This window comes from Rhopalosiphum maidis, chromosome 1 (assembly GCF_003676215.2).
Source record: "Rhopalosiphum maidis isolate BTI-1 chromosome 1, ASM367621v3, whole genome shotgun sequence".
Classification (NCBI taxonomy): Eukaryota; Metazoa; Arthropoda; class Insecta; order Hemiptera; family Aphididae; genus Rhopalosiphum; species Rhopalosiphum maidis.
In genome coordinates, this window is record NC_040877.1 from 6752166 (window position 1) to 6775275 (window position 23110).

The 23110-nt window shown below is 33.1% G+C and overlaps 1 protein-coding gene across 1 annotated transcript in view; it reads right to left on the minus strand.

Annotated features, from left to right (window-relative positions):
* The window catches only part of LOC113549630 (protein slit), a 121872-nt gene that overhangs the window by 17967 nt on the left and 80795 nt on the right, over positions 1-23110 (minus strand). The window contains exon 4 of the mRNA XM_026951024.1: positions 20305-20376. Coding sequence (XP_026806825.1) covers positions 20305-20376 — 72 coding nt within the window. The remainder of the gene's footprint in view (positions 1-20304; positions 20377-23110) is intronic.

A 23110-nucleotide genomic window follows, 5' to 3' on the forward strand; every position in this document is an offset into this window, starting at 1 on the left:
TTCTATGAAAAAACGTCACACATCCAGACGAGCCGAGAAAATCAGATCTTGGAGATATTGCCTTGTAGTGCAGATGTCTGTTAAATCTCAACAATACATTTTATGGGTGACGTAAGTACATATATACTTTTCAGTTTTCGTAAAAACTATAAACGAACCTGTTGATACGTTCGCAAATTCAATACCGTGGAATATATCACAAAACGATAAGTTTTTTCAAACCGTATAATATATACATATAGCCAGCCACATCGTAGGGTTATCATACTATAGCTGTGTTGGAACTACATTATAACACTATATGCTTACTTGCACGACACACTAGTGTTTTTAAAGTACAAAACTTTCGGTTGTCAAAAACAGAATGAAAATAAAAGAGGCATTTCGAAAACCGTACGATTAAGACGGGATGTAGTTATATGAAACGTAAAAATAAGGAGTTGCGCGAAACCGGAAATTTTAATTGCTTCGTGACGAGCGGGCGCTCGTCGATTGTATTCTTCGACGGTGCCGGTTTATTAATTACATTTCGACTTAGGTACACCCACCCAAGCACACGAGACGTACTACGGAAATGCCACGGAGGCGGATATTACTATCCTATGGATAGAATAATATATGTAATTTAAAAATCATTGACGCGAAATACGTACTTATCGATTTATATAATATATATATATATAACTATGTATATAAGTTCGACGTGCTGACCCACGCGGATCGTCTTCAGATTGCGAGACAAGTAAGAGAAAATACATCGGTACACTATATATTTATATAATGATATTATTACGGCATACGTCATAATATTATATTCTACTCCGTCTTTTTTATTTTTTTAATATCATTTCGAAAAAAAAAAAAAGCAAAAAATAAATCTCCGTCGCCGATCCTCTCGGGACACCAATATACCAAACCCATACATACATACATACACTATTATAATATAGAGATGTAATCTATATGATAATATACACGGGATTCCGGTGGTAATATCGGCGTTAGAATATTATTATGAAACTTTCAGACGGCCTTCGTCACTGCCACCGCCGCCCACCCCCGTCGCGTTTGTAATCTCCATTTCGCGACAACCCTACGCGAGAGCGGAGCACGCCGCGCCGGGACCCTACGTGTATATATATATATATGTTGATATTCTTTTGTAGTCCGTCGTCGTCGTCGTCGTCGTCGTCGTCGCCGTCATCGCAGTACAGCAACAGCGACGATGACTGATCGAACTAGGTGATTCATGCACCTTCGTATTATTATTAATCGAAGAATATTACGAGGGAGAGAGAAAAAGTGTACGACGCACTTATGCGGGGGGACAGATACTGTGGAGTGTGTGTGTGGCGAAAGAGAGAGAGAGTGAGCGAGACTACCGCCGCCGCCGACGGTGACAGCTTTGCGGGCAATAATAATCATTTTCGGCGGGGGAAAAAAAAAGGGGACGCCGACCAACAATCGAGTCGTACCGTTTTCTTTTCGCGAACCCAAAAGGGGCGAAAAACGATGCGTATACTATATTATGAAGAAATGACGATATTAATTTATGTGTATGTGTGCGTGTATGTACTGCACGCGGTGCGTGTGTGTGCGGTCGCATGTGCGATTATGGGAAAACTTTTATTATTATTATTATATTATGACGCGGTGAATCATTCGAAACTGCCGGGGTAATGGTCAATTCTTGGCACAATCAACGTTATGTTTTATAATTTAATATGGATAAGACAAGTACGTACGTACTGTTTTTGTTTTTTTTCCCATTTAAGCGATGTAATATTAAAGTCTTACAAAATACGTTAGGGTCTAACTACGCTGCCTGGTACACTTTACATGCGGTAAGAACCGTTGGCCGTTGTGTATACACGGGCAAGGATATATAAAAAAAAAAAAATGGTGATATTTGCATTCATCGAAAAAGTATAACATTTTTATCAAAATATTTGTAACGTACAAAATTTACACCACTCTATCCCGACGAAGGATTAATGTATAGAACGAATAGATTACATATTATTTCGTGGTATAGATATAGGTATACCGTTAAAGTTGATATTTATGGCTTTTTATATTTAGTCCGTTAAATATCGTATTCATAACATTGAAAATCAAACAACGTACGCACAAATCATATATTATTATAGTGCTTTATTATGTGATATTTTTTATGTATTTTTCATTTTAAAACGGTACTTCATAGTAATGACGAAAATACGAAATTTAACGGTATCGCTAATATAATATTATATTTCACAACGGCGGATACATTGTACATAATACTATACAATAGACATCCTCAATGCGTTTAGTGTATATGACACGGGAAAACATTTTTTATAGATACACGGTACACAAATAATAGTTTCGAGGAGTATGTACATATGTAACTGCAACAGTCTCTGTTGGGAATACATTACTTTGATTATATTATACTGATAGTTGGGGGCATAGCTTTTTCCCGCCAAAAACTAGTTTCTTGATTTATGCCTAGCTTTTTTATGTCGCAATGGAAGAGTTCTAATAATAAGTTAAATGTCGATTAATAAAATAAAATTATAGTTTTAGAAAAATCACAAACTTGATATATTTAATAGAATATTCTATTTATTATTTTTTTAATACCATAATATTAAACCAAGATCAATTTAATTTTAACAGCTAATATTTATTGTTAGACGAATTACACTTGATGAATAAACAAAAACAACTTCTAATTAACTTATTTATAGTCTTATCGAGATATAACAATTATTTTTAACGATTACCGTTGTAAATCATTATACGATTTTAGTGATTACTTGCAAATTTCAAAACACTGTCTCATGTTACGAATAAATAACCAAATCAATTGCCTAACCTAACCTAACTAATCATTTGTTTCCAAACTTTTTTTTGGTGGTAACGTGAATCATTTTCGTTTTTGGTAAAAACGGTAAAAACGGTCGATATTGTTTTTGATTTTAGACTGTGCAGTAGATTTTGTTTAATGTGGACTCATTGGGACCAGATATATTTGCCCATAAAAAATTGAAATTAATAAAAAAATATTTGATTTCAAAGGGAGAGTGGTTAATGTAACCATCATCACTAAGGCTAAATAATTTTTATAAATTTTGATAAACATAAGTACCTCCTAATCTTGTTACGTACGTATATACGAAAACGTTGACATCAAAACTCCATGTGGTCTTTAAAATTTAAATACGTTATATTAAATAAAACTAAATACTAATAAAAAAAAAATTATTCTCATTAACCGAATAGAGTGCTCACATAAGGCGGTATTTTTTTTATTTTGTTTACATGCATCGGAATCGGTACTAGACCATTTTGACCATATTAGCGGCTGGCCGCATTAAGCCGCGGTACTCACATTAAGCGGAACCTACTGTAGTTTAGCACTTAACCTAAATACGAAGTCCGGTGTTTAATGATATAATACTTCGAGTGTTCTCGTGTTGTTGTAAGCCTGCAATTTGTACATTTAATATAGAATCGGCTGGACGTTTTTGTGTGAAACGACATATAATTGTGTGCCGGGTACCGATGATGATCATTAGACCGCCGTTTATATGACGTATAGAGTGGCGGCTTCCAGTGTACTGTACACTGCATAGGCGTTGTTCATAAATCAAACGGAACATGATTTATACGTATTATAATATATTTTAACGTTACGTATTATCATTATTTTGTGTACAGCTGGACTGTTTATAGTGTTATTATACGGTTTTAATCGGATCTGTCGCGAGATATTTAATACGAATTACTAAACTACGCACTGTTTTTGTATATAATATACACCGTTGCTGCACATCGATAACTATGTACATATATATATATTATATATTATGATTAATTATTATAAATTGGACACGCCAAAACGCTATATTCTATGTACGTGTACGAGCGGATCAAATGATATTTTAATAGTTTTGGTAAACGGATTATATTAATGGCGGATGAGGTGGCTGCGCGGTGCACTAGTTAAAAATTAACTAGTTATTATAGTAATACATAATATTGTATAGTAAAATATTATGTCACGAGCGACTCGAAAACTCATCGCATAACCGCGTCACCGCGTGTGTGGCACTCGCCACCGTTTTCGGTCGCACGAATGTAGATAATAATAACATAATATTTGTATTTATTAAGTGCAGGTAGTGCGACGAATTTTCCGTGCAGACGTATATTATGGAAACCCTTTCAAGTGAAATCGAAAATCCGTTCTGAGCTGAAATCCCGGACGTCCGAGAATTAAACGCGCACGTATGTAGGTATACATGTAAACGCGTACGAGGGTAAATCCTCTTAACAATCGCCTACACGGTGGCCGGGGTGTTTTTAGAAAAACCATTGGGGTATTTGTAATACATATTTTATGTAAAGGTGTCTGTATAAAATTACGCGGCAACAGCTCAGCGGATTTGAATTCGTTTTCTATGAGTGCAGCACGGGACTTCGTACCCACTGTATACTACAACCGCACAATGCGGCGCGAATACTCATGCATATTATATATTTATGTAGCCTTTATTCTCAGCAGTGATTCCTTTGATTTATGTCGATTTTCCCAAGCATATTGACATCAATATTTTTTCCTGTGGAAAGTAATATAACATATTGTGGATTTACGTTAATGTTTTTCATTGAATTATACCAAAAGATTAAAAAATAATAAGCCAATAATGGTTACGACTAATAGACGCTTTTATTTTTGTTTAAATCATCACCACAAATAAAATATTTACAATATGAAACGGTTATAACGTGTAATGTTATTGATTTAGTATAAGAAATTTAATATTTTTTAGTTACTTCAGAGTAATCATTGTTTTAAATTATTTGTTGAAAACGAAATAAGACTTGTGACTTTACATTCTATAGCTTATGGAGTTATAGATACAATACAGTAGTTAACATAGGTCTACTCATGGTACGAAGTATGACATTTCTAGTACAAAAAAATTTAATTTTTTCGAAATCGCAGAAAAAGAAATAGAGTAATTTTATAGTAATGAGAAGAAACTATAACTATGTAGTTAATCTATTCATGTCAGAAGTAAGGAGAAACTGATTACTGCTTTTAAAGAAACTTTCGAAACAGTGTAGTTCATAGGTGTACTGTATAATATAACATAATGTACTGATATTATAGTTTAATGTAATATAATATGCGTTCATATATAGGTTGATACACGGATGTATATTGTAATAACATATTTTTATTATTCGTCTACAAAACTGATAAAAAGCGTCTGAATAAGAAATGGTTCGAAAAGGCGCTGCACGGGTTAACATATTATATTATATTTTATAATAATATGTAATATTATACACAATATATATATACCTATATTCGTTTCAATATACTTAGCGGCGCAACGTAAGACATATACGTATATGATATAATACGATTCGAAATAAATGCGCGTCGTTGTTCTCTCTTTAGCATGTTTACCTAAGACACACACACACACTCATACACACAAGCTCGCGTGACGTATAAAAGAACTGAAAAATTCGTCAGAACGGCTTATACAACTAGTATGATATGTGTATGTATAAATAATAAAATATATACCAATGTACGATTGTGTGAGTAAATCTCGTGTGTTGTGCGGTCTTGAGCCGAAGTAAAAAGGGGAAAAAACATTTCCTCCACCTGCGTTTACCCTTAGGCTCAAACTCACTATTATAATCATATCACGAATACACACACACACACAATACCTGCGGCACGTATAGGCATACACTCGCATGCGGACGCGACTGGTCCCGCGCGATTATTATGTTGTCAGCTCGTTTGGAAATGATAATAACAATGGCGTCTGTCTATCTATTCGACGAGTGCACACTACATAATAATATTATCCACTTCAGACGAAGAGGGCTGATGCTACGGCTCGCACATATTACGCGCCCAAGTAATTTTTCATAATTCCGTCCTACCCGCTTGCGACTACCCCCATGCTATACCGGCGTACGTCCTGACCGTTATTATATTTTTATTATCTTATTGTTTATTATTTATTTTTTTAAACAATTTCTTTATTTCTTCCCCCCCCGCCCGCCCACCATCCCTCACACTGTATCACTCACGCTCTCGTCGGTTATTATTTTTTTTTTTAACCACATATTGTATAACCCGTTGACCAATTTGTAACACCGAACGTGCGCGCCTCTCCGTGTACATATTATATTATGTACGCGTAAAACGTTGTTCGTGCGCAACACGTGATTCACTCATTGTGTGACGCTAATGGATCTACATAAGAATTAATGCACGAGAAGTCGCTTCAAGGGTCACGCTCGTGATACCACCGCCGCCACCGACTTCGCCATCGTCGTCGTATACCCTTCCCAAAGTCATCGTGTACGTTTTTAACTACATAATTTTTCATGCACGTGTATGCGGGTAAGAGTATGGGGTACCTCTATAGCTGCAGTGGTGCGGTAATAGTGGTTTTTAATGAAAGCAATTTTCACGCTAAGGGATGTCATCGTGTTTGTCCAAGTTGAAACATGGTTTTATCACTTCCAGAGAGAACACGAATTTCAATGTTCTCTACAAGATAAAAATCATAATTACATAATAATTACTGCTGTATAATCATAATAAAAACAATTTAATACAACTGCATAATATATAATACACATGGTTTTACAGCTTGAATCCATTATTATTAGATACTATACATTACCCAGTTGTTTCCATCATCAAATTATATTATATTTAGTTTATAAGTGCACAAACATCCATTATTTATAGAAAGTGTAGATATAGATGATTTAGATAAAAAATATTTGTGAGAAAATGGTGAAATAAATCTGTTGAAATATTATTTAAATTTTAAACAAACTTCAATAATTAACGTTTCTAAAGGTGTATTATTGGATTAAATTAAATTTATATTAAAATCGTTGCGTATTTATTTCGGATTGTACTATTTATATACGTAGGTATTTCAAATTAAGCCAATAGCGTAATCAGGACTTTTTCGAGTGGAGTGCATACATCGTTTGATGTGCCGAACGTTGCAAAATGTTCTTTGTAGTTGTGCTTACTATTTTGTTAACATAATATCAAATTGTCTAAAAATATTCTAGTAATACTAAATATATTAGTCGATAACTTTCTCTGTATTAAATTATAGATCAAATAAATATATTTGATAAATTATTTTATCCGATACAAGAGGTAGAGAGAGAGTCTAGACTTTGGAATTCCTGTGTATTAAACATATTATCTTCTTAATATTTGTGTACTTAAAAAAGTTTTAAAAGTTAAAATTATTTATTACAACGGATTTTTTTTTTTAACTGACTGAAAATATTTTAAAATATACATTTTTAAAGTTTCATTATATAATCAATACAATGAAACTTTAAATTATATTAAAATAAACATTAGTGAAATTAATTACTATTTATAGCACTAACTAAAAATTAATAATTATTTACATTAAACAAATTGTAAAAGTTAAAGTTTCAATTAAAAATAAAATCAATTACACGAACTCACGATACTATTAATATAAAAACATTTTTAGGTCATTTCATCCGAACCAAATGTAATTTAATTTGAAATTTATTACTCATTTATTAACTAAATTGTAATTGTTTATTACCTAATTGATGCATTTGTTTTTCAAAGTGTATTCTAAAAATTTAAACAAATATATTGCTATGTTATACAATAATATTATAAGCAATATAAGCATAATCTGATGAAAAACGAATTAATACACATACAAGTGTACTTATGTATTTACTCGTATGCACGCACGGTGCACGTGTGACGTGTGTTGGTCAAGATGATTCAACGAAATCGATTTCGATCGGTTCATTGTACACGAATGGCCGCAGTTTTTGCACATCATGTCCTAAATGTAATTTAGGTAATTTTTTTCTTTTTTCTCGTATACTTTCCCTAACTTACAATGATAGATTTCCCAAAACGACACTTAAAGTATTTTTTTTTTCTTCCCGTTCTCCCTCTCCCCAAAAACCATATGCGTAACTACTGTTCACGTACATAAAAATGACGTCACCCGAGCTTTGGGCACGCTCCCCCGTAGTAGCAATAATTGTAAAGCCAGACTATAAATTAAATCCGGGTGATCCGTGTAATCATAGTCGCCTACGCTGGCCGCCCTCGTACTTACAGTATGCATCATGTCGCGCGGCGATGCATACCGTCGGTATCTGCGTTTTGTTTTTGGGGTGAGGAGATGTTTTTTTTACCATCCACCCCCGCCAACAACCGATTGGTAGAAGGGTTTACCACTGAGTCACTACTCCGTGTACACTATACTATTAAACTCGCATGCCGACGCCACCGTATATATATTGTAATATTATACGTGCGTTATACAGGGTGGGCCGTTATGTTTTCTGCACCGCGCAGAGCTGTGTAATCTTCGCACAGCCAACCGTGAAACACACACTGAACGGTTGATCGCGTTATTTTATTTTGTCTTTAACCACGAAAGGTCGTTGCCGGATAATATGTAGGCGCCTACTACCTGCGTATTTTGGGATCACCATACACCGCTTGTTCAATCTTTGCAATCAAGTTTTCTTCGTATCCATTGGTCATATCTTCGAAAACTACCACTATAAAACACGAAACAACTAATGCTATTCCGGTGGCGGAGATTACGCGTGTGAAGCCACGATTAACATCGTTTGCGGAGCCTTGTTATCAATTATATATTATCAGTATTTTATTTTTATAATGTGAAATTTAACAATAATAATCAGTATATTATGCCGATAAGATATTTAGGATAGCATAGGTATTTTATAAAAAACACATAATTAATATTTGATTATCAATATACAATTGAAAAATGAATATAAAAATGAATCATTAAATCCATTGGATATTAATTAATAATAATAATTATTTAATATTATCTCATTTATAATAAAGAATGTTTGTTTGAAATAAGTTTGAAATACTCTAATTATTTTTAATTACCTTTATTATGCTAATTGACAAATACGCGTCCGGGAAAAAATCTTTTTACTGCACTAAAATTCTATTCTAAACTTGTATTCGTGCAAATATATCTTTGACTATTAACTTCTATGATTTATATAAGAACCACACAATATGAAAATTAAAAAAAAATAAAGTTTTGGTAGAATTCAAACACATATATTTTATACTATATTTAGGATAGATTCTCGTCATATTGTTTTCTATGTCACTGTTGTTGTAAGTATTATTATATAGCATTGTAGCTATGTTTACATCCTGTTTGTCTATATATTGCACAGTTAATAGTAAGATTGTAAGAATATTTTCTACGGAAAATAAAAACATTTCGGGCTACCCGGAAAAACGCCCTCGGCGGCCGGCGACTCACCCTGTATTTAATAATAATATGTTTATTTAAAGAACCCAGAAGAACAATGCGCCACAAACGTCTCCACCACCCTCTTAACCATGGGCAATCCCCTTACAATGTCACAGAACTGCAATATTAAATACACAGACTTTCGCTCACCCTTTCTCGTTTGGCAGCGGTGGCGGTGAGCGACGCACACGTTGGGTTTGACCTATTGTCAATATCGTTACAATGTTAATTTTTGTTTCATAATTTATCATCGACTGAATATGCGTGTGCGTTGCTTGGTAACCCATAGCATACGCTCCCCCAATCACACGCTGCTTCCGACAACCAGGTAAATCGTTATTAATATTTTAAAATAATAATCTTAAAGAAGGATACTTGAAATTTCCATTCATTCGCATTGTGTGTTGGTATTGTATTCTTACGATTTAATTTTGAATTTTGTTTAAATAAAAATGAATTTTTCGAATTATTGCGATTTACGAAACTTCCGTTTCTGCAAAAATGTCTTAGAAATATTTGTAATACGTGCAAAAATCTTTTTTAGTAATTACAAATATCGTCGTTAGATAGGTATAAGTATTCACGTTCAAATATTTGAACGCGTGCTTTCATAAAAATACAAATTGCATTCTATACATATAATTATAATAATAAACATTTTTTACTGAACTATCGTACAATCTCGTCGATGATAACAGTAAGTTTGTGTTTTAGAGTTTTGAAAGTTTATGTTAATATTCATAGTAAAATAACGATAAAATTACACAAACATTATTACATAATACAACAAAACTTAATTGTATGTTTGAGCGCCGGTTTTATTTAATAATTAAAAATAATAGCGTATGTTTATTATAGACTAGTTTACAGTAGCAGTGATTGCAGAGATAGTAGTAAATTACTAAAAATTGGTGTTTTCGACGAAATCTCAATTGCATTTTTTTTATGGTATATGACATCATATATAGTGTCGAATTGTTGAATTAGGTCAAACTTGTTATCGTGTCCATCGGACGAATAAAATTGCTTTGGCTAAAATAGTAGGCACATAGGGGGTGCTACAACTTAATTTATATTAAGTGTCCATATAATTATCACCTGTTGTTTTTACAAAATGTATTATTAAAATACTAACATTATTATATGATGTACTATGTCAATTAAATTCGAAATTCGTACGTTATTCGTGTTTCGGGTAAACCGTATGTAATCAACAGTCTGACGAATACGACTTGTCCACCAAAACGGAGCGTGTGTAAATAAAAGGTACAACATCAAAAAAAAAAAAAAAGCAAGAAAGCGAACAAACACACACACGAACGAAACATAATAGAACGTGCTCGGGCGCCCATAAATATCTACACATAATATTATATACATTTTTGTGCGCGTGTGTGTGTTTTATCTGCGCGTGTATCGCATTACGTCCGTCACTTGTAGCACATTGGGTCTCCGGGACAATTTTGGCGCAGGAGAACGGGGTGGAGAGTGTGAAAAGAAATATAATAATCTATACGACGAGAAAGGTCTTGCGTGTTTCTGCGCGTCTGGATGTGTGTGTGTGTGTGTGTGTGTGTGTGTGTGTGTGTGTGTGTGTGTGTGCGTGTGTGTGTGTGTGTGTGTGTGTGTGTGTGTGTGTGTTGTGCGTATATGCGTGTGTAGCGATTCTACGTCTAGATTTTGTCGGCGATATAAAACACGTGTAGAGAAAAAAAAAAATAAAGGCGCCGCACAAAAGGAAAATATTATTATTCGTCCGCGTTGGGATTCCATTATGCAGGCGCCAAGGGTCGCCACGGTGCTCACTACGTACACTGTTTCTACCCCTCTAATGGGTCGCCTCTGCGGTTACGTCTTCTCGATGTATAGAAAAACACAACGACGGTCGGGACCGAGAAGAAACGAGGGAGAGAGAGATAGAATGAGAGAAAAAGAGATGGATAGATATAGAGGCATACACGGTTGTGAGATAGAATCGTATAATATTTATTTTTTTCGTTTTGTTTTACAGCGATTTACTAATTGTAGAATAAAAAAATAAAATAGAACTGTACACTGAAACGGCTCTGTGTGCGGTATGTTTCGGGCGCTCAGACGACAGGATATCCAACGTCCGAGACAAAGACGATGCGTAATAACTACTATGATATCGGTATTGTCGTAAATCCGAGTATACGACTCGCCGCTAATGGAGCCGTCATTAGCTTAGATCGCGGGGACGATCAGTAGAATAAAATAATATTGTAACGTAAATCGTAGTGCGGCGATAGAACGTTGAACATATACAGGGTGATCCACTAGGTATTTACATTTTCCTTAAGAACGACAGTCCTTAAAAATGGTCTTACAAAAATGTAAAATATCCGTAGCATTTACATATTCCAAACCCATTATCATAGACATATTATTCTTATAGTGTACAAGTAAAATAATTACTTGTATATAATCGTAGTTTTGATACGTTAACGATTTCAGATGAATTATCCACTAAATAATTTATAATTGAAAAGGCAGGTTGTCGTTTGAAAAACATAAATAATTAGTATCCCTACAGAGCACTCCTTAAGTACTGTAGTCTGTAAGACTGACAAAATAATCTTCGGGTATATTTAAAAATTTCAAAAATCAAAATATATCGAATAACATGTATAATTAGAGAAAAATGGGGTTGAACGTGATTGGTTAATCACTCTGTATAATATGCTATACATTATATCGTATCCGGCCGGGCCACACACACATCACACCTTATTCTTATCCGCCCCGTGAATAACATCATCATATATGTATGCACGTAAGTACGTCGTTTGCCGTCCGACGACGGACGACTTTTTTTTCGACGTCCGCGCATGCCCTTATCCTTATAATACGTATAGCCTGCACGACGCGACGGCGAGTAGGTATACACGGCATGACGTCGTAAAATAACATGTACGATAATATGCGTGTTTGTTATAGACCGATCGCCGTTGTAGGTGCCAATTAAATGCGCGTATACGTACGTCTTTCGAATTCCTCGACCAATTTAAAAATGCGTTGTTTTATATAATTATATAGCCAATCAACGGGTCAGACATTATTGACAATGTTCTCGATTGGAATATAATAGTTCATAGTAGTATTATAAATGTAAAAACACGTCAACGAAATACCGGCACAATGTTTAAATACGTCGCGTCACGTCATAAACGGATGGAATATTACAGAATTCCAAATCTAAAAACGCGGTTGAATTGTTTAATACGTTTCGTTTGATTTTATACCGCGTAGTACAGTTTGTTATATTAATATTATTATAATTGGTACTACAGATATTAAAAGTGATTTATGTATAATGTATCTTTATTGTATGAAAAAGTTTTGTATATTTATATATTTCACATGTTATAAACAATATAATATAATAACAATGTAAAATCATCTATAAATTTGTATTTAAAATATTTGAATATATAGATCACACAGTACTTTAACGTTATGGGTGGAGGTTAACCTAAGTTCTCTGACGAGCAAAAAAAACTTACAGCAAAAACTGAGCCCTGTAAAGTACGACGAAAACGTAAGTTAACGATACTAGAAAAGAAAAAAAATTTAAACATCTCGATAAAGATAATAATTTTAAATTTAATAGAGAGATGGATAAATATACCTATTTTATTTTTAAAATATTTATCATTATTAATTTTAAATTTCAAGATTTAAGGGCATCTGTTACGTTTGGTATATTATAATATACTATAAAATACATTTTCAACTGTTTAATATAATATATGTGCGAAATATAAATAATACATGCATATTATTATGTATGTGTTTCATCGAGCTTGTCGTCGCATTTTACTCGCAACATAAATTATCAAAATACCTTTTTATCAGATGAACATAACTGTTTAAACTCCCCAGCATTCGGGGTGGTTCCTGGTGTTACACGCACGGTGCAGATGACGACAATCCTATCCGTCACACCCCGACGGTATGTATATACATATTATAGTACTTTGGTATGGAAATTCCGGACCATTGCCCAGCACTATTATTATTGGTTCTGTATCCCCACCCGTGGACCACCACACAAGGTCCCTCTCCTTCTCACCCTCCGGGCGCGTTGGGGTTCGTGTGTGTATCAATTTTCCGGAAACACTTTCGCCCGTATGACTCATTGGGAAATTGGAAAGCACCCGACGAGCATAATCAAGACGAGAGTACATTATACATATCTGATCCCCCGGAGGGGTTCGACACTGGAATCAACAGTTTCTTGATTGTGTGTACTCTGAGGCAATCATTCACACCCCAAAAGAGCGGCACGGAGACGTGGAGGATAGGGTTCCCGGGTAATATAAATCGGCAACGGAAACTGTAGAGGTGCGGGCTTAGAACTCGGCGCTCTTATGAGGTACGCAATAAAAATAAAAACAAAAAAAAAAAATGATACAACTATAGTACATAAAAACGCATACAACTTAGGGATGAACGGGTGATAGACGTTAAACGGCGCAAATACGAACTAGATAAGTCATAATGCATCGTGTTATTGGAACGGTAATTCGACTTGCATACATGTATTATATGAAAATTGAAACGAAATCAATACTTCCATTGACGCGGTAATAAAATAACAACGTGTATCGACACATCGTATACATAAATATGTCTTTTTTCTAAATAGTATAATCAATGTTTATGTATTAAACACCGAAATATTGTAGAATAGTGTTAGTATATTATATATAGCTTATAGAATCTCAAAGAGGGCGTGGAAGCGATTACTTTCACAGTAAGGCGTTGCGTAAAACACATTTTCGGGTACGATATGGGATACGAACGAATGTTTCTCAAGTTTATTTCACAGTTATTTCATATAAACTGGATATGATATGTAAATTATGTCGTACTTGAAAATTTAAAACCGTTTCTTAAAAAGATTTTGAACAAAAATTGAGAAAACCTAATTTAATACCAAATATATTTAGACCGTGTATTTTATATTTATTTTAACATTTTTTTACATAAAAATAACATTTAAAAGTTCCAACCTTTATTATATTGAAATATGTAACTATACAAATAACTAGACAGTATTTTATTCAATAGATATTATATATACATGACATATTTATTATTTATAAGTTTACGATAAAAATAATAAGTAATATATAAGAATGATATTTTTCTTACGGTCTTAGAACAAATCGCTAGTCGTTATGTATATTATATATATATTTTTTAATCGATATAACTATTAGTTTTTGTTATGTCATAAATATATTATTTTATAATAATAGGTATTGGTAATAAATTTAGAATCTGATCGTATACTTGGGTCGCTTATTGTAGTTATTATAATATTAGCATAAAAAAAAAAAAAATATCAATTTGTAGTCAATTATAAAAACTTATTGCCTCAATTATTAAGCTTCTATGACACGACATTCGTTTATTTTATTCTATTTATTCAATACTCTTGGTACATTGTCGGGTAAGAGACAATTTCCCCCTATACACATCGGTCGTGTGCTGCAGGAACAAAAAGCTTTCGATCCATTAATGTTTTATATTTCGATTTTTTATTCGCACATCCGAAATCCCCCTCGTGCACCACCTGGTAACCCGTTTAACGTTTTCCCACGCACATCCCCAAAAATATTTCGTGATTCCAATACCATCTCATTAAAAACCTTCACTATTTTGAATCGATAATACACAATAGAGCGAATTTGTATGTTCCGACGAAAAATATATTCATAATTTAATTTATGTTTACTATAAATTATTATGAAGTTGGTATATTAATGTAAAATGTTCGGTTGATAAATTTTCTCAACATCGTATTTTTACGTGCAGACCTTTGGCTTTTGATGGGTTTGATAAGACGGTGAATAGACTGGATTTCGTGTCGACTTGCAGTATTGCCGATGACAGACTCGACAGCGACTTCTCTCCCCTTTCGTTGACAACATCTCTAATGGAATGGTCTTCCTTTGTAGGAATTTTGTTTAATTCAAAACATTAATTAACCCTTACACCACATAGCTCGTTTAAATAATGAAAAATGAACCCTTTATCAAACTTATGAACTGGTTATCTGCTAATTAACAGCTTCCGATGAATTTCTTTCATAATCGGTCTTTATTATTATTCGTACACGTCAATCTACAGGATAAAAAATTTAATTAATTGAACACAACGTACTAAGACGGAGTTTTTACTTTGTACGCGGTGTTCAAGTGATTTATACAATTGTTTTATTTTGCACTTTTGACTTGACATGACTTTTCGTTTATTTTGTTAAGAAAGGTTGACAAGCTGGATAATTTTAATTAAAATCAATGTAAAATACATTATATTTATGTAAATTTTAAATATTTTAGTCGAGGAAATGAGAAATTTTAATTATCAAAAGAGAAACATTATCTCTAACGTCTGGTATTTTCACGTTTCTTCGCCGTAAAAATATATTTTATATTTTTGATAAAAACCATTTGTGTATAAAAACAATATATTATATAAATTTATTTGTCACTTCAAGTAATAATAACTAAATAAAAAATTATTATTATTTTTCTAAATACTTTCATATATTTTTGTCTTTGCGGTACTATGTAAGATTTTCTTCGTTTGTACGTTAAGCTTTTAATTGTTTGGTATAATATGTCTGCAGCTAGAAATTAATTAGAAAAATTGTTCCACCAATGTTTTTAGTGTTGAACAGACTGAACATAGCGATTTGAAGAGCAGCTTAAGCTCCAAACACATAATATGTCGTGCATGTAATATAATACACACATACACACACACATATATATGTTTGTTAAGCTGAAAACTCCTTTACTCAACGAAATTATTTCCCCAGACACACTGCGGTTTTCGTAGGAAATTAATCCGTCTGTGGGTCCATTTAAGACGCCATTTACAAAAGGCGTTACGTGATAAGAATGACGGGCCATTGTCCACGCAAATAGGTTTTAATCCGGTCACGTAAAATAAAAACCCTTTTTTTCTCGTCCTTATCGTCGTCGTCGGGCGGCAGACGAAAATTTCGTTTTGATTGCACTGTGCGTATTTCGCATTCACAGCTTCTCTCGCTTTAGGGTCTAGACGCACATCGGTTACGACCTTTAAATTCTCTTCTATTTTTTCCCCTCAATTGAATATTTTGCGCATTCTGTCCAGCTGCCTGTTACCATATGCATATGCCCACGTATGATATATATTATTTATAAAGCCACGTGTCTTGTTCGTAATTTGTAAGCCATCACACTGAATAATATCAAAGTATATGTATGGCTATAACTAATCGGTTGACGAATTAGTATTTTAACACCACACAGTCGTCAATTTAAAACGTATTAAATTCTTTATGAGATGATAAACGAATGCCACCAAAATACGGTCCCTTTCGTATACTATATTATATGCAGGATGGAAGTAAATACGTCATTTTATATTATTAACCAATAACGATTCGTTTCGTTGTACTGATCCATGACACTGAAATAAATACTCTTAATATAAAACCAAAAGTCATATAAAATACATTACTCTTGTTGGTTATCATTTAAAAAAAAAAAAGTCGAGTAATCGTATTGTATTTTAACAAAGAATTTACATTATTTTGAATACATTAAATTTTTCTGTTTTATTAATAATTACTTAATATATATTATATTTGTCATAATTTTGTCTTCAATTTTATGTACAAGTAATTTAAATTTGGTTCACATTAATTATTTGACGGTAAATAAATCATTTGAGAAATATTTATATTTTTTTTTAATAAAAAAACTGTTACATAAAGTTAGTTAGACATTATTTTTTATTGTTTTAAAATAATATTGGAATATTTGTTAAAATCTAATTTATATACATACTGATGGAAAAGTTTATTCTATTTTTGTTTTAATTTTAATAAAAAAAAAAAGTTAAATGATTTTAATTTTAAGTGCAAGTTAAAATAATACTTCGAAAAAAATAATAAACATAACGTATATGAACTATATACAATCATTTTTTCGGGAAAATTTGATTAAGTACAGCTAGGAGACTCAAGAATAAATATCAAAATATATAAATGTATTATTATTTAGTATTTATTATGTAATTGAACTGTAATCCTTATGCGATTTTTTTTTTTAAATAAATGAATGTATTATTGAATTTATTATTCACTAAATAATAAAGAATAAATTATGTTATACTATATCGAATAAAATACTACTGAGTCAAAGAAACTAGAAAAAAGATAATGTAATTTAGCCAATGAATACAATAAAATCATTATAAAATAAATGTTTGGAAAACACTGAGACCATTTGAATCGCTTCAGAAAACTGGTATGCCAATGTCTATTGTGTATACCTGGTTCATTCAAAACGGGCTATACTGTATACCAATAATTGTGCTATTGTGCAAACACAACCCATGGATTTTTATCGTCAGATTCATTTAGTAAGTCCCAGTCAATACTATAATGGCTCCAAAATAGCTTCCAACGGCATAGACCCGACATTATTATTGTTAATATCCGCTTAATTGTGAGCAAGTTTAGTAGTGTGCAATTATTACTGTACTGTATTTGTTTTGTAATACAGTTTAATATAGTACATATATTATTATAATGGTCCTATGCACTTATAATAGTGTGTAGAGTGTAGACATATAAAAAAATCGAAACTTCCGTTTGGAAATACGATCTTCACACGACGCGTCTTCAACGATTATTAAATTCAATTCCACAGACAGAAACAGGTTTTTTCCGCGTTGAAGTGCCCTCATTGTCGCATTACCATAATGTACGCGTAATTAGTTTAGGTATATGGAGATATATAATATGCTAGTCGCGGAATTCGAACCGGGCGATTTGTGAGATTCAGTAGAAAATTGGGTTTATTCGGGGCTTGCCCGGGGTGTTCCCGGAGTTGCCAAGTACTTTGTACCAAATCGAGGGGAGAATAAGTTAGTGTCAACACTTCTTTTTATGTGCTGCCACCGTTTGAACGCCGTGAGGGAAGCGGACACGTTTCTTAGACGCTCTTCTCGATCGAATTGATCCCGAGAGAGGGAACGAGAAATAGAAAGACATATATACACATGCACGCACACACAAATACAATGTTCGTTTATAGTTGTTGATAACTGCGAAATTTGAACGCAGTATTGTAAGAGCAAACTTTTGCGTTTCGAAATAACCTGTGGCGCTTTTGACGTGACAGGCGTCGTGTTAGTGATAAAGTTTTCTTATTTTGGCGCTCCAGTATAATTATGGGCATGTGGCATGTCGATTGTTTACCGTTCGATTAAATTAACATGTCATCAACATTCAGAATCAAAACTATAATAAACACAGCGAACCGGAGTACACAATGAATTAAGTTGTTATTTCAGATCGATTTTATCTGCCGTATATTTTCAGACAAAGCCATAATGTTAGTACTTATTTTTTATTTATTATCAAATAACAGTAATAAAAAAAAATATATTAAACGTAGGCGTAAAATTTAATTTGACACGTTTAATCATTATAGGTAGTCCTAAAAAGTATCCAAAACAGTTTCATAATTTTTGTTGTTGTTGTTGTTTGTAAAAAATTATTATTTCATAAAGTTAAAACGAGGAAATCAGTTTACAAACTATGTGTCAAAAAGTATCGATAGAACGCATAAAACGAGTATAAAAAAACATAAAAGTGCTCACGACTAACTAAAAGTGTGTGTATTAATGTACGTGCCTATGTTGTTTTGTGCTTTAGTGTACATAAAAAAAAAACTCATCGTACGAGTTATTTATATTTGATTTATAATTGTTTAATAAAACAGAACATTAAACAATTTGTTTTTATATGTTATGCGCTTTTTAACGAGTTTCATCCGATGAATGTTTTAAAATTTTTTTTTTTTTTTTATTTATTTATACCACATGCTTTTGATGTGAATCATTCATATTTAATACTGTCGGACAAAAAGAGCATTTTGTTTCTATATGCATCAAAAGAACCCGATTGCATTTAAATCGACAGATTATGATCTTTACACATTGAGTGCAGGGTTGGGGGACAGTGCCTCGGCGGACTGCGTTGATATTAAGCGTAAACCAAAAAAGAGCAGGAGAGGCAGGCGGAGGATAAAGATGAGGATGATTACAAGGACGGACACTGGCGGGAGGGGGGTTGAAGAAGATGAATCCCTGCCCGCGGGTAATTAATCAGCGAACAAAGGCCGGCGGAGGGGAAACACGCATAATCCAATTTCACGGATGGAATATCAATAACGGAGTCCGGGGCCCGTGAATAATCAGCGGTCGCCGAGGAATTTCCCGTACGTCAATATCGACCCCTTTTGCGAATAATTTGACATCGGTGCCACTGAGACTGAATATTTCGGAGACTGCTGCCGTCGCAGGCTTGTCTGTGCATGTATATAAATACAAACGGAAAAACTTTTCCGAGCTGGACGTCCCGAAAATTTAAAAATTTTGTGTAGTTATTTATTTTTATTGATATGTGGCCTGCATGTGACTGAATTATATTGGGCCATAACATCACTTCTTATCGATTTCTTTGTTACGCACACCAACCAAGTCAAAACATACTTTGTACGCACGAAGAATGTATAATAATAATAATAAAATGTACTTATTCATTCAGTTCGTATATGGAAATATAGTGCGTATATAGGTACTCGTATATTGTTATATTATATTATATTATATTATGTGAATGCGTGAAGTCGCCGTGAACTTAAAATTATATGTTTGCCGACGTCGAAATATACATGTCAGATATAAAAAAAAAGTGTATACGGTCGTACTCGGTTGATTTTATTTTATGAACCCTGTAGCTCCTCCACTCGGTATTCATATAATATACATGTTTGGTATTATAGGTACGGCTGTTTACGCTATAACTTCGTAAAAATGACGAAATACTTACAGTCTAGAAAGCTGTGGGTTGTTGTAGAACACCAAATCGGGCACTTCGGTGAGCTCGTTGCCGTTTAATCGTCTGAAAACAAAAAAACCAACAACACGTTATTATAATAATATGCGTTTACGTGCATATATACATTATAGCATGTATACCTACGGCGCGCGCGAAATAATAATAACACGACATTTTATTTTCTGATTATAATCTCGCGTCACCGGCGCGCATGAATAATGTACCCGCCCCGGTTGGGTAAAAGAATCTATCACCGTCGGTGGTTTTATCATATCGGGGCCCCCGAGTCTTTTACGTTCACATTATTATTATTATTATTATTATTACGATATTTTTTATCCCGATTATGATAATGCACCAGCACAGAGACAGATATAGTGAAATGGAGGAGAGGTTAAACGCCGCGGTAAGAGTAAATCATCAGTGCAACAATAACAATTTTGAGGCTCTGGTTTAAAAATATCTTGTAGACCATATTATGTTCCCTATAGATATATAAACGCAAATAGGCTGTGGTTTAGATTGTATTTGGAATATAGTTTCCATTTAAAAAAAAAAAAAAATTAGTCAACTAAAATGCCTTTCAATTTTTTATATGACTATATAGCCCATAAAATATTACAAATAGATAATAATATTAATGAAATTTCAAGTACTTTTAAATAGAAAAATACAGAATAAATACAAGCATAACTTATTTAACTTACAGTTATAACTTATATTTATACAAGCGCTTATAACTTTAACAACTTTATTTTTATCAAAACTAAGTTGTTAAATTTACAAAATGCAAAACAAAGAAATTTCATGGACGACGAAGTGAAAACAGTTTAACCGAAAATCAAAAGCCACGCTGGATGTGGTGAAGAAAGTTGGCGTCGTTTGCGGCGACCTAGATTTTTTCAGACAGACTGACAGATCATGGTTATCCGGTCTCGAGTGTTTTGTATATTATATGGCAATATTATTAACAGTAAATCTTATAAAAGTTTTAAGACCTATACCTAACAATAAAAAAAATTCAAGTACTAATATATACGCTTGGTTAGTTAATGTTTGATAAGAGAAAGAAAAAAAAATTGTTTGCATATTTTTTTAGTCACGGTACAGTGCTGTCAAAACCATTACTAATTCAAGACGAATTTCATGGATCGTGATGGTATACCTACATTTATATTATTTTTTTATGGTTATTTTTTTTTTTTTGGAGGAGTTGGGGTGACAGTTCCTTTTTATGAAAGGGTCGGGAGTCAATTGATATCGACTGTCATAGTAGATTTTAAATTTAGTATACCTATCTCGAAAAATAGTTTCATCGCCATACTGATCTATGTTAATTATCCATAGGTAGCTCGAATATATGTATAATAATTAAGCCTTCATTTTCATTTTTATTTGTTGTACGTAGTATCGAATGGTCGTATATCACTGTGGCGTGCCTTGTTTACGTATATGTATATAAAATGATTCACCAAGTACGTTTAACCACATTTTTTATTTAATAATGAATTTGTTTAAATTTTGATTTTTGAAATGTTTAAATATATTTAAAGAGTATTCTTCAATTTTTTTAGATATTTTTGTAACACTTAAAGAGTGTCTTGTAGCGATAAGAACTTAAACAATAACTCCTTTTCTAATGTAAATTATTTAGCGAATATTTTTTATTGAAAATGTTGATGTACCAAAATCAAAATTAAAACGTGTAGTTTTTGAATTGTTTAACTTTTTGCACTATAAAAATAATATTATGTTCACAATTGAACTATGGTTATTTAAACTTTTTAGTTATTTATATTAGTATTCATCAATATTTAGAATTTATAAAAATAGTCCAATAGTATAATAAATACTAGATATTATTTTAAATGTACCTATTTTATATTTTTGTAACACCATTTTTAAGGATTATTATCCTTAGTATAAACATATTGGTTGTTTAACTGAAAAACTATTCGTTCGAATTTTGAATTAGACACGTCAACATTTTCAAAAAAGTCGTCCTTTTAAAAAATCGATAAGTAGTAAAAAAGGGGGTTTTCGTTTGAAAAACAGAAGTTTGTATTTCTATTAAAGACTCAACGAGCAGTACAAAGAACTTTGAGAATTTGAAAACATGGTCTTATACATCATCCATTTGATGAGAATTCTGAAAATCAGATTTTGAACGACTGCAATATCGAGGGAAGAAAGGGAGTGAACGTGCTCGGCGAATCACTCTGTATAGTATATATATATATATATAATATAAAATGTATATATATGTTTGTGAAATCCAGGCCGACGGTTGTCAAAGTTGATTAAGCGGGGTCGTGCGAAGCGTAAGCGGACATGATATGCGTGCGGTACGATATGCGGTAAGCGGTATAAGTTTATGTATCGCATAAAGGTACACAAGCGTCGTTACTCTCTCGTGGCCCGCAAAATAACAACACTATAATGTCTATAATAATAGTATGATCTGTCGACCGCTTATGGCGCGGCGCTGCGTCGTTTGAAATTGACGTTCAGCGCCGAAGCCGTATCATGACATCATATCGGGTATGGTATGCCGCCTGACAGTTTTATCACCAAAGAAATTATTGTTGTATCGGCGGCCGTTTACGGCGACGCCGTCGTGTTTGAAATTTTTTTGGTTTTTGTTGAAAAACGCGCACATATCGGTCCGATACGGCTGCGGAGGGCCGCGATAACTCGCATCACGACCAATGATAATATTATTAAAACGGTTCCGTGAAATGTTAATCGTGTCTCAATACTTACACCGTCGCCGACCAACGAATAATATCAAATACTT